General features: G+C 40.8%; 1 protein-coding gene across 3 annotated transcripts; it reads right to left on the bottom strand.

Moving 5' to 3' along the window:
* Positions 1-2,048: 2,048 nt before the first annotated feature.
* LOC129590791 (sodium/potassium-transporting ATPase subunit alpha-B-like) lies at positions 2,049-10,927 on the bottom strand. Of its 3 annotated transcripts, none has more exons than XM_055486166.1 (21): positions 10,782-10,927; positions 8,397-8,577; positions 8,028-8,079; positions 7,886-7,947; positions 7,722-7,781; positions 7,372-7,519; positions 7,107-7,162; positions 6,649-7,012; positions 6,208-6,476; positions 5,963-6,097; positions 5,568-5,631; positions 5,245-5,489; positions 4,919-5,114; positions 4,684-4,851; positions 4,234-4,596; positions 3,767-3,868; positions 3,512-3,666; positions 3,255-3,378; positions 3,041-3,186; positions 2,838-2,968; positions 2,049-2,493 (listed from the first exon to the last, which is right to left on the bottom strand). In XM_055486166.1, exons 2-21 carry the CDS (start codon positions 8,409-8,411, stop codon positions 2,271-2,273), a joined length of 3,078 nt encoding a protein of 1,025 aa, XP_055342141.1. In that variant the 5' UTR covers positions 8,412-8,577; positions 10,782-10,927; the 3' UTR covers positions 2,049-2,270. The 3 variants fall into 3 exon arrangements, with proteins under 3 accessions (XP_055342141.1, XP_055342140.1, XP_055342143.1); XM_055486165.1 differs by lacking the exon at positions 10,782-10,927 and adding an exon at positions 8,669-9,765; XM_055486168.1 differs by lacking the exons at positions 7,886-7,947; positions 8,028-8,079; positions 8,397-8,577; positions 10,782-10,927 and having other exon boundaries at positions 7,628-7,761.
* Between the last annotated feature and the right edge of the window lie 1,968 nt (positions 10,928-12,895).

Raw genomic sequence — 12,895 nt, 5'->3', positions numbered from 1 at the left:
GTGGTTGGGTAATTTGCTGGTCATTCTACTCCACAACGGGTGGTCAGTCAATTTCTAGCACATTTTATTTCTGAGTATAGCATACTTAGAATAACCATAATATGCATATTCTGTATATCACTGAAAAGCATACTGAATTACTGCTCGACAGCCGGCGCAAAAGGTTCACAATTAGGACTATTAGTATTACATACATGTTATGTTGTCAAATTTGCATGAAGATTCATTTCAGAAATAACCTTTACAATAGCACACGTATGCCTAGGTGTATTGGTATAATTCATTAATTATATATTTTAGTAAAAAGCAAAGAAAGACTTTTGCAGTCCCAGTCGAATGAAAACACTACGTTGGCTTAAATCAAAAGGATCCCAACAAAAGTAAACGTTTTCGACGTTTACGAGGTTTTACGTACAACCATTATCAAAAACAATCCATAGCATATAGGGCATTCTAATACATATGCATAATTAGCTAAATTTGAACTTGCGCGAAGCTTCCCGTTGCAGTTGTAATTGTTTTCGTATTTTGCTGCTAACTTGACCGCGAAGAGCGTAATCCCGGTATTGCATTGGCATATGGACTGTCATAAACAGAGTCCAGTGTATAAATTAGTCGATAAGTGCCGTAATAATCCAGTGCGCGCGCGCACGTCCGTTTCGGGTTCAATACAGACATCAGGGATAACTGGCTTTTACATTGGTCATCTCTTCGGCGATTTGTCAAGCGGTCAGCTGCAGCGCGATGTGATGATGCCGCATTATGTGCACAAGGAGGTATGCATGCAATAACAACAGCAATATTCCATGCACAACATCGATCGATCCGACATAAACTTGAGTGGCAACATAATGACACTGAAGCACTTCGTTAATGAGACCGTTCTTGATTAACTAAAATTACTCATGTGTAAAATAATCCAGCATTCAGAAGGCGACAGTAATGACATTTGTTCGGTTACGATAAAATGGAAAAAATGGATTACATTCTTTATTTTTACCGTGGAAAGAAAATTTGCAATGTCTTGCTGGATTTTGTTTTGCAGATATTAAGAGTGAACGGAACATACCGGTTTATAACTTTAAAAAGCCTAATCCGCTGGCGAAAATTAATTGTATTACGATCAGTATTTTTACTGGGAACGCTGTTTTTTATATTGCCGAACGGTCCTGCTAAATGTTAATGGGATTCTAACGGTAGCAGGCCGCATGCCTACTTAGTGATACCAATCGTCGCAATAATATTCCTTGTAAACTGAGAACTTGGCATTCGTTGTTTTAGTAGTTTTACTGTGGAATCGTGTTTTTTTAAAATCATCTAAAGAACCATTATTCTACTGCTAATATTATTTTCGTAACAACCGAAGCGTGGCGCTGATCACCGGTTTCCAGATTAAAACAGATCCATTATTTTGCTATACTGGGACAAACAACACCGGGGCCGAGTGACCCAAATTCCTGCAAACGTCACCAAAACAGCGCGATTCACCAATGCCTCGTTAAGCGATTAAAATTCCCGCTCCTTATATAAACGCTCTAAGCTATGCAGTAAATTCGCCAGTTGCGATCACTGGCGCAAGGCTTCAGGCCTTCACAGCACTTGAAAACGGGATCATAGCTAAGACAGGATATCCGTAGTGCTTTCAGTTTGAATAAAAATTATCCCAAGTGTAAAGTAAAGAAAAGAGGCCTCCTCTTAGCTGTTTATCGTTTATATTGCCGATACAACACGCGATATGAAATTTGCTATATTGATGCGGACATGAGTCTACTTCTAAATTTCAAATTCGTTTTGCAAGATAACAGCGGCTTATTAGGTTATCCAAAAGTTTGAATCCCTATTGGGCGTTTATTTTCCTGTAACTATTTTCATCGTACGTAGTAGAGAACAAAAAGGCATGCAACTATCATTGTAAATGAAGTATTTAAATACTGTGTACCGGCTAACCTAACCTTTTTATGTTTGCCAGCTCGCTGTTGTTTTTATCATTTTATGCGTTCTAAGATCCAACCTTGTAAAACCGCACTGAATCAATTGGTGAACTGGAAATGTGCACAGGTAATTTTATTTTTGGAAGTCAACATTATTGATCCAGCTCAACCGTCAACACATCTGTCGACATAAATAAACTATCGCAAATCATCACAAACTACACTGGGCTGGTATAGCTTAAAAAGATCGATTTTCATTTCAGATAAAAACAGGTCATCCTTTTATAAATACACCGGAAACAAATGTAAAGTACGCGTAACGGACGGCGCCACGCGTTTTCAGTAATAGGTTTCCCGTTCAACAAAGCCTCCGGGATTACGTCGCAGTATGAAGCGGCGGATCTCATCATACACAAAGATGGCCACGCTAAAGGGCAGGGCCGGTAGCCACCACAATCCTTTAACGGGTTGAGTCCGCAACAGCACCGATATGCCTGGCGTGTAGGACATTAAACAGGCCAGCGCGGTTTCGAACAACAGAGCGAAATTCAGCACCCAGTTCCTACAATATAATTTGCAGGAAATATTCATGAACATTGTAACGCGATATTGATTCGGGCTGGCACTACTAGATAGAATTAGGTTAAATGTTCTAAACATTCGGACATTATCTGATAATTATATTGCCACTGCGGTCTGTCAAATGGCAAAAGCTGATAACCTTACCGATGACTACATTGACTAAATTGGCCCTAATCCAAAAAGTGCTGCTCTGCCGGTTTCGAACTTATGAAATACGACGGGCAAATTAAGAAGAGTTCTTCGGGAAGCTCGTAATTATGACAAATTACCGCTGCAGTAATCACAATAAGAAATGTCTTGTACGTTACAACCTAGAGAACCTACCCCATGCCTTGCTGGAACAAGGACTTCCGTCTCGTTTTGGAAATAATCAAATCGGCCCACTGGACAATGACAATAGATAGGAAGTATGCGGTTTGAGCAGTGTATTCCAATTCTTTTCGTTGTTTATAAGTCTGCGATACGAAAAACAGTTAATGAAGAATATCTTATTAATTTAAATTTCGATCTACATCTACATTGCTTACCCACTCTTGACCATAAGAATCAGCCAAATCGGCGACCTCTCTGCTATCCCATCTCTCTCGTTTCCAAAGTAAATCCCACGGCAAAAAGCCCATTTCGCCCATAATCACAATGTAACAGAAAAAGCCGGCAGCAGCTTGAATGGGTCCTGTGACGAGAAATTGGGATAACTGTATGGAAAAGGTTAAATTAATTATTTTTTTGTGATTGACACACCTATTTGACCGTAAGCTAAAGAAATAAGGCGCTCGTTTACGAGACGATCTCTGGTAGGATCTCGAGGGCGGCGCTTCATGATGTCAGATTCAGCCTTTTCGTATGCCAAAGAAATTGCAGGAACCTGGTAAAAACAAACAGTTCCATTCAATTTAGGGACGAAACTTTAAAAAATGCATTATCTGGTATGTAGTACTGTTGCGTTAATATCTTACATCGTTGCACTATTATAATTATTAAGTAGCTTTATGACTGACCATGTCGGTACCGAGATCGATACACAGGATGGTGATTGTGCCAAGTGCCGGAGGAATGCCGAGAATAATAAAAAGCAAGAAAGGCAAAAGTTCCGGAATGTTGGATGTCAAGGTGTACGCAATGGATTTCTTTAAGTTATCAAAGATCAGTCGACCTAAGCCAAAATTAAGAAATATTTACTTATTTTAACGGTACAATAGTAAGTGACAGCCGCAATCCTAAATATTGCCCGAATTCAGGTGCTGAATTCTTACCTTCTTCCACACCAGTCACAATGGAAGCGAAATTGTCATCCAGCAAGATCATGTCGGCAGCCTGTTTGCTAACATCACTGCCGGAAATACCCATAGCGATACCTGTAAAATAAAGGTTTATTTATAATCTTTTGCATTAGCTGCAGATTCGAGTGATTCTTTGATTTTGCACTGTATAAACATTGCAGTATTCTCTTATGATTAAACGAGAACTCCAGATCTGATTTGCAAATTAAAACCCTTTTTGCCCAGACAAATTTCCCTGGACTGATGCAGCTGCATTAACCTGACGCGTACGTGTTCCTGTTGTACAACTTTCTGTTCCTTTTAAATGGTATTATGGTACCCATAGCAAATAAAAAGATACCCATAGCAAACAAAAAAGGTGCGAATATTTAGAATATTTGGTTAAATACGATTATACGAGCACTTGCTATAAATGTTCTAGTTTATTAGCCGCAAATTACCGATATCGGCTTTTTTCAGTGCCGGTGAATCGTTTACACCATCTCCGGTCACCGCCACGATGGCCCCTTGACGTTGGCAGGCTTCCACAATGATCAGCTTCTGTTGCGGTGAGGTTCGGGCAAAGACGATTTCCGAATGATGCCGCAAAATGTCGTCGATTTCTGTGCCGGCCATGTCACGCAGATCGCTCCCGTGTATGACTGCCGCTTTGGCCTGACGCGGATTAACGCGACTGACATCGATCCCCAGGCGGTTGGCAATATCTTTCACTGTTTCGTTGCCGACGGAAATAATACCCACGCTTTGGGCGATGGCTTTAGCGGTGATGGGATGATCACCGGTGACCATGATGACACGGATACCTGTACGCAGTACCAGTGTTGCATTTACTGGATACTTAAACAGCCAGTAAATGGTTGAAAATTCATATATCAGTAAAACAGACTGACCGGCACTTCGACATTTGGCAACAGCATCCGGTACCGCCGAGCGCGGCGGATCGATCATGGAAATTAAACCGACAAAACGCAGACCACTGGTGGGGAAGTTTTCGTTCTCGGCGTCAAATTTGAACCCGCTTGGAAACTGTTCCAGTGGAAGAGTATAGTCGCAAAACCCTGAAATATGGGGAGTGCTTTTGTTGGTATAAACTGCGAAATGAGTTAAACCGGGTATGCGATTTACCAAGTACACGTTCGCCCATGCCACCAAGATCTGAATACGCGTCATTAAAGCGCTTTTTCCATTCTTCAGTCAGCGGTTCCTCTTTTCCATTTATAAAAATGGTACTGCAACGCTCGAGAATTCTTTCCGGTGCACCTTTCATAACCAATAGATAGCGCTGGTCGGAATCTTCCGGTGGTTGCTCGTGAACTGATACCTGCAGTAAATGTGCATCCATTACGACTTTTTGTATATTACACCTGCCGAACGAATGGATAACGAAAGTTCAGTTTTGTACAAGCGTAAAAAAGACCAAATTAACAGATAAATTATGATTTTCTCTGTACCTGGAATTTATTGGTAGAATTAAAAGGAATTTCGCACACGACATGATGCCGAGCACGGTATTCCATAGTCTGTCCTTGTGTGATCTCGCCAAACTTCAGCAGAGCGGTTTCCGACGCATCACCGTTGACTACTCGTTTAGCAACGGGCAGGTGGTCCTGTCCAGCTTGAAAGGCTGCGCGGTTGCATAGTCGGACCACCCGAAGAAGGGCCTGAAACGTGGGAGACGAAGTGTTCATATCAGTACCTGAAAAAAAAATTGTAGGAGTAAAATAGATGTTTGAAAACCACTGCACCATGTAAGTACGAGCAGGCAGCCTGTTACCTGTTCGGTTTTCGCTGGTGTCCGCTGTTAGAATCTCGCTCTCGTACCACAAATGCGAGACAGTCTACAAGAAAACAGGCTGATGCGAGTAGAAGTGAATTTAAGGGATCTGGCCCGGTACACAGCACTAAATTCGTGTACATTGGCGGCAAAAGTAAAAAGATATATACCGCAGTGAAAAGCAATGAACGTGTCAATTCTAAAACGTTTCTCAAGTTTGCATTGTTCAGAGTAGTTTAAAACTCATATCTGTTGGACCATGAGCAATTTATGAAGCACGTACGTAAATGGCAAGAAACCGTGCCGCTTATACTGATGTCAACATTCTAATATTTCCCATCATATTTATTCAAAACATTACTTTCGTTTGAAAAAAAAACCTGTGGAAAAATTACCATTCTGTTTTGGGTTAAAGTTCCAGTCTTATCCGAACAAATTGTCGAAGTAGATCCCAGAGTTTCCACTGCTTCTAGATTCTTTACCAAACAGTTTTTCTTCGCCATTCTCTTAGCCGTCAAGGTCAAGCACACCTGTTAGAAATACATCAGCAATGTTCATCATGGTTGTCATATAGCTTTCATGATGCTTGTGTCAAGAATGTCAACACTGGAAGATGAAACGCTCAGCCGTGTTTTCTCACCGTTACGGTCGCCAGTAATCCTTCCGGTACATTCGCCACAATGATACTGATCATGAAGATGATGGTAGTCAGCCAGTGATAGCCCATGACAGCGGAAATAATTAAGAACACTACCCCCAGAAAAACGGCCACGGACGTAATGATCAATATGAAATGGTGAATCTCCTTGGCAATCGGTGTTTCACCGGAGTCTAGACCAGTGGTCAGCTGCGCAATACGACCCATCACCGTATTGTCACCACATCGGATAACGATGCCAACGCCGGTACCTAAGAAAACAACTAACTGATCAAACGAAAAAAATAGATACAATTTGCTTACAACAATGAAGCAATTAGTAAAGTAAATGTGGTCGATAAAGATAACTCACAGCAGCCAAAATTATGATACAGTAATCAACAGCTTTAGTAACATTTAAGAATATTACTATGTATCACTTACCTTCCACAGCGTTGGTGGAGAAAAATGCAATGTTTTTCGATTCCAAAGGATTTTCATTGGACTCGGTCGTGCGACTTTGAGGTTCCGCTTCGCCGGTCAAAGATGAATTATCCACTTTAAGACTTTTTGATTCAATAATTCTAAGATCGGCTGGAATTCTGTCGCCGCCTTTCACTTCCACAAGGTCACCCAAAACCAGCTGGTCAGCAACAATGCTGCTCTTCTGACTATTTCGTATAACCAGTGCGTGCTGCGGTATCATATTCTTAAAGGAATCCATAATTCGTTCCGATTTTGCTTTTTGGTAATAGGAAAAACAGCCGGTAATGAAGACCACAGCCGCCAAAACGATTCCAAGATAAAGCTAAAAATGTGTAAAAAACATGCGATATACGTACATGTCATAAGATGCTTGCTTTACAAAGGTAAAAGCTATCTTAAAAAAACTGTAGGCATACATTATCTCTTTCAGGAAACGGATTTGTTGCCACTTCGATCCCATAAGCTATGAAACCTAAATCAGCAAGCAGCACAATAATGTAAGGCAAATGATGGTTTTTTTTGTACAAGGGAAGGTTTCATAGTTATGTAGAATTTACGTCGGTTATCTCGCACTAACACCTGTAAAAAATTAGGTGAACTGGTAGGAGAAGAAAGGGAGTTCGGCATCATAGCCATAGCGAAGAATGTACGTACTGTAATTCTGCGAAACACTAAGCTTACATAATATTGCCCCAGCCCACAAGAGAAGTGAGAAACCGCCTGACATTTCCTTTAGAAACTTTATAAACCCACGGGTGGTTTTTGGAGGGGTCAGCGCATTCGGGCCATCCCGCGCCAGTCTTTTCTTTGCCTCATCCTCGCTTAATCCCTGCAACAGCGAAAATGTTGCACACACTGGGCTAATGGAACATAATTTATCCTCATATAATTCAAAATTCATTTGCTATATTTCGCGTAAACAGATTATTGTTCGTGCCTATTCGATACTCTGCACGAGTAGGGAGCGGAAATTAAATCAAAATCCATTCGTGGCTATTGAAATGCCTTTTTCGATCTTGAAAAATCCTCACGTTTTTCGCATCCGTCTGCAGACGTCGGCATAGATCAGACAAAGATATGATATGGTCATCCTAAACAGCGCAGTTCAAAATTAACGTTGTCTTTCCACATAAGCGATGTATATGAATTATGAAATATAAGCCATTCAATAAAGCCAATGTTGCATATCATATACCATGGCGGCTTCCTGTTTGAGGTCTTCCATGACCTTGCCAGCTTCCTTCCCGTTTGGGGCATCTAGGATAAAAAAACATACATAGCTGAACTGGCAAATATACCCACGTACGTATAAACTGCATTAATTAAACAATTCTCACTTCTTTTCTTTTGGTCAACCGGTTCAGACTTATCCTCTTTATCCTGTTTGTCCTAAAGGTCATTAGAAAATGATTATTAGCTATCTATCTCCTCTCATTCTGGCTGTTCACAACAGCCTTTTGTAGTGGCTTTACGTTTCATTTGCAGTAATGATACCTGTGTCCAGAAATCTGATCATGTACTGTAGAGACAACTAAATCTGCCATTTTGAAATTGCTAACACGGTATTGATCGTAGTGCGACTTCGACCAGAAACGAGTATAGCCCACTTTCAGCTTTTGGCATGGTAAAAGTCATCAATTTTGCATTAAAATGAGCAATCTAATTTTCGGTAGCTTGACTTCCCTGACTTTTAACACTACTCGTACCTTTGTGACGGTCATGATTAAATCGCACTACTTTCTTTGGAGAGGAGAAGAAAAAAATCACAGCGTGATTCCGGGAAAAATAAATATCAGAGCAACATGATAGAACTTCAATTCCGGCAAACCTTCCGTTGAAAAGGAAAAACATCCAGTCTCAGACTTCGACAGCCATGATTGACAGGCACTGTAAACCATACCATAACGAAATCGGTGGTGTTAACATGCCGATCTGTACAAAAATTGTGATAACGTTCATATTCATGGTGCGGTATTACCTTCGTACATGAGAAACCAACATAAGTGAAAACAACTGATAGTTAAGATGATTTTACGACATTCGCGAACAAAGCAAACACAGAGACCGACAAAAAAAACTACAGAAGCAAGCAGCCAGAATCCACAGGTGCCACACCAACGAGCTCGCTGGTTAAGGGCCAAACGCAGAGCGTTGTAAGGGCAAGCCCCCAGGTTGCTTCGGGCATAACACCAGAAAAATCCGATCGCAAACGTCCGCGCTTCCTCCATCCGTCTCCAGAATCTGGGAGATCCACGTTCGTTCCACGATAACCCAATGACATGAACAACGGAATGAAATGATCCAACGCGTAGTGAGAGTTCCAGAAGTCAGCAAGACTCCACAGCACAGATACGCGTTCTTCGGCCGCATTTACCATAAAAGCAGGATTTAGGGGTTGACCGAGTGCCGCGCTGATGAGATCACTGGTTAAAAGGGCCAAACGCGAAGCGTTATAAGGGCAAGCCCCCAGATCACTTGAAGCACAACATTCAGACGCCCCAGAACGTCCCCCCTCACGGCGCATGCAGTCGCTCCCGCAGCACAGGCTCCAGCGTCCTGACGACTCCATTAGACAAACAAGAATGGGTTCCAACGTATGTCTCGAGAAGTTTGAAAAGCTGAGTAGGAATAGTGAGAGAAATAAAGTCACGAAAAGATGCTGCGAGAACCGAGGGCAGTTCGTACACTGGAGAGTGTATTATAGTTCCTCTGAACAACTTGTCCCTGCCAATCTGGTACGAACCAGAAATGGCAGGGCTCACTATTAATTCACAAAAATTCCCAAGAAGAAATCGAAAAACAATTGTGATAACTAATAGTTGTCAAATAGTTTGAATAGGGATATGTTCACTGATTGCTCCAGATACGACGTTTTGTAATCAACATGCTAACAGTAAATAACATTTTATCCACTACGCCATAAAACACCCATGATTAGAGATGGGCAAACTAAAATTAGTCGACTAATTAGCGGTTAACTTCGGTTAACCTGACCAAAACTAAAAAAATTAGTTTAGCAAACTTTGGTAACTAAAAAATTTAGTCAGAAGCTTTTTAGTGACTAAATATTTTAGTCAAATCGATTTTAGTTACTAAATCTCCACGGTTAACCGGTTAACAAAAATTGTGTGGTTAGGGCCCTAACAAACCAAGCCCAAATGTACAAAACAAATTCATTGGTGCATTACACACCTTCCCTGTACTCAGTACTGCTCTAATAATCGCCTCAAGTATGACCAAATGACGAAACTACGGGCGGACGACTGCAGCAGTACCAGGAGGTGTGTAATGCATCTGATACGGCTATTATTCCAGTGTCTGAGTGAGCCGCACTAAATGACTGTTTATATACGTTTACTGGAAAGTTTAAGCTCGTCTGACTCGACAACCATAGGCGTACGGCGAAATGAGCAACATATTTTTACAAATGACAATAGCCTGGACGCAGTAAATTACACTTAATTTGAAAACCGAAAAATTTAATTTTAGTCTCGGTTAACTTTGGTTAACCGGTTAAAAATTTTAACCAACTCGTGGTTAACTACTAAGAAATTTAGTCGCCAACGTTTAGTTGACTAAAAGTTTTAACCAAGTCAGTTTTAGCAACTAAAACTTTTAACCGAGTTTTAGTTTAGTTTAGTTTAGTCAGTTTTAGTTTGCCCATCTCTACCCATGATCAGAATACAATGCCGATTTATCGTTCAGCCCGCTGCCATGGTCTGTATATAGGGGGGAAAACCGTGACAGTCGAAGCAATTCACGGCACTGCTGCCGTCACCCGGCTGGAGTGTGACGTTACGGCAGTACGTATGGTTAAATCAGGCGCGGCACATAAGCACCCCTGTTTAGCCACAACGTAAAGTACCAGCCGGCTGACGGCAGCAGTACAGGGGAATGGTTCGAGTAGCCTGCTTTATACAGACCATGCCGTTGTGATTGTGAGCGGAACGCCGGAACTGCATGTTAAGTACTGTACTTACTAATTTTCCCAAAACTCTTCACTTAACGACACACATACTGTGATGTAATTAGTCTACATTAACATCGTCACATAACTGAGAATACAACTACGGTGCATATACCACCCTGACCGGTGATCTTGGCTCCTTCCACCACTCTGAAGTCTGAATACTGAAAGCAGGGCCACAGACTGCGAAAGAAATAGAAAAAAAAAGAAAGAATAATAGAAAGTCGCTGCTGATAGGATCGTGAGGACATTCGCGGCTACAAAAAAACTACTCGTAGGACTGCAAAGGCACTGCACGTATAGTGAACCGATATTGCGAAAATGTATAAATATAATCACATACAGCTCGATGCAAGATGTCTGCGCTGTTTTCAGAGCACTTAATCGCTATTTTATTTTTGCAGTCCTTGAGGTACGCCAACTGACCAATGACTTCTGGCCGTTAGCATGGCGCAAAGCCGTACTTAAGAGTACAGTACATTTACGTCCGATGGAAGTTACCCACGAAATTACAACATCAGCGACAAACAGAATATCGAAATACGTTATACACTTGTTATTAAAATGAATGTACGGTAACTTTCGACATACAGCACCGGTGACTACTGTATGAACACGGATACGAGTAATCAGTGCCAATCATCAAGAATCTCGTTTAACGAGATTCTTGGAACGGTAGAAAGGACAACACTGGTGGCGTGCACCTATCGCAGCAGCAATATTAATTCGCGCCTCTGGGCACTCGTAGTTCATTCCAAATAAAAGGATCACCTACATGTACAAAGTTAGAAACCGATTGGATAATTATGACCAATCATGAGAACAATCTGCCGCATCCAGCTTAATGTTGTCAAAGGTAATCCAAGCGAATACTGTTGCTCTTTTTGCAAGATGAGGTAAGATTTTGATGACTTGGAAGCCGAATACAGTAATAATCACTATACTTATATATATAGTATATATACGAGTATTAATATAGTATATAGATATAATAATCCTCTAAGGCTTAACGAAATTCCAACTCTGTCGAGTTCGTCAGCCCGATCGCAAGTCAGGTTTTAGAGAAAAAGAAGCGTTTGAAACATGGAAGGCCAATGAGAAAAGCTGAGAATCCAACACTTCAACACTGACCAACCCACCTCTGTTACAACAGCTAAAACACGTTTTGGCCATCTTTACTGGGAAGTTCTAATCATGACCACCTACGATTCTGTAGTCTTGATTAAAATAAGAAATTTTCATCAAAAAATGGCTTCAGAAAAAGTAAGATTTGAGAAGACCTGACATTGATACCGCAACCTGCTTATGTCTGCGTGTATGGATCTTTGCTCAAAACTTTCTCAAGATGCTGCCAATCGCAGTGGTTTGACCAGTTTAAAGTTGCACGCGTTCCTCACCAGTGCGGGAACATCGCGATGATTGGCTGTGAAAGCCTGTGATTACAACCAACAGAAATTGTGCAGCACTGTATTATAACTTTAGTAGCACCTAGTTAGTGGCACCTAGAAATAACTGACTATGTGCTGTATTCAAATATTTAGTAGCACTAGCACCTAATGTGTAGCACTCAGACTACCGTTTTAAAATACAGCACATAGTGTCTAGGTGCTACTAATTAGGTGCTACTAATAGTTTAATGCAGCACAAAGAACATAGTCAGTTGTGTCTAAGTGCAAATGAATAGGTGTTACTGCACGTTTTAATATAGCACATAGTCAGTTATGTCTAGGTGCCACTAATTAGGTGCTACTAAAGTTTTAATGCAGTGCCTTTGTTGCACAATTTCTATTGGTTGTGATCACAGTCAATCATCGCGATGTTCCCGCACTAGTGTGGAACGTGTGTTGGTGGCTTTGCAATGTTCCGTGCGAAATGCCAGTTTCTAGAATAACATTTTGTTTGTTAGATTAACTAGGTTTCTCATTTCTTAGATTTACTTAACATATTTTAGGGATTTTTTAGGTTACTTAAACTTCATAGGGTTTCTTAGATTTTTCTGCGTAGGTTTATTAAATTTTTGTTTATTTGTCATGTAATGTAAGATTTTAATAAACAATTCATATCAGAAAACTCTGTATCCCCGTGTCACGAAACTGAAAACAAATAAAGGCATTTAGTGTACTTGAAAAGGTCATTGTTACTGATTGGTAAATGATTTTTTTGCTTGCATTAAGGCTAAGACATGGTTTTTAAAACTGTCATTTCGCTGCAGTTTGCCGAGCAAAATTATTAATAAAA

This window comes from Paramacrobiotus metropolitanus, unplaced genomic scaffold (genome assembly GCF_019649055.1).
Source record: "Paramacrobiotus metropolitanus isolate TYO unplaced genomic scaffold, Prichtersi_v1.0 Parri_scaffold0000042, whole genome shotgun sequence".
NCBI lineage: Eukaryota > Metazoa > Tardigrada > Eutardigrada > Parachela > Macrobiotidae > Paramacrobiotus > Paramacrobiotus metropolitanus.
The sequence above is the reverse complement of the archived record's forward strand: the minus strand, read 5'-3'. Positions and strand labels throughout refer to the sequence as shown.

What these genes read in the sequence shown, in the direction of transcription:
- LOC129590791 (XM_055486166.1), bottom strand. An exon ending in TGCCAAATGTCGAAGTGCCG is followed by an intron (nt 4,597 to 4,683) that starts GTCAGTCTGTTT and finishes TACTGCGTACAG; the next exon opens with GTATCCGTGTCATCATGGTC. An exon ending in TCGATCTCGGTACCGACATG is followed by an intron (nt 3,379 to 3,511) that starts GTCAGTCATAAA and finishes TGTTTTTACCAG; the next exon opens with GTTCCTGCAATTTCTTTGGC.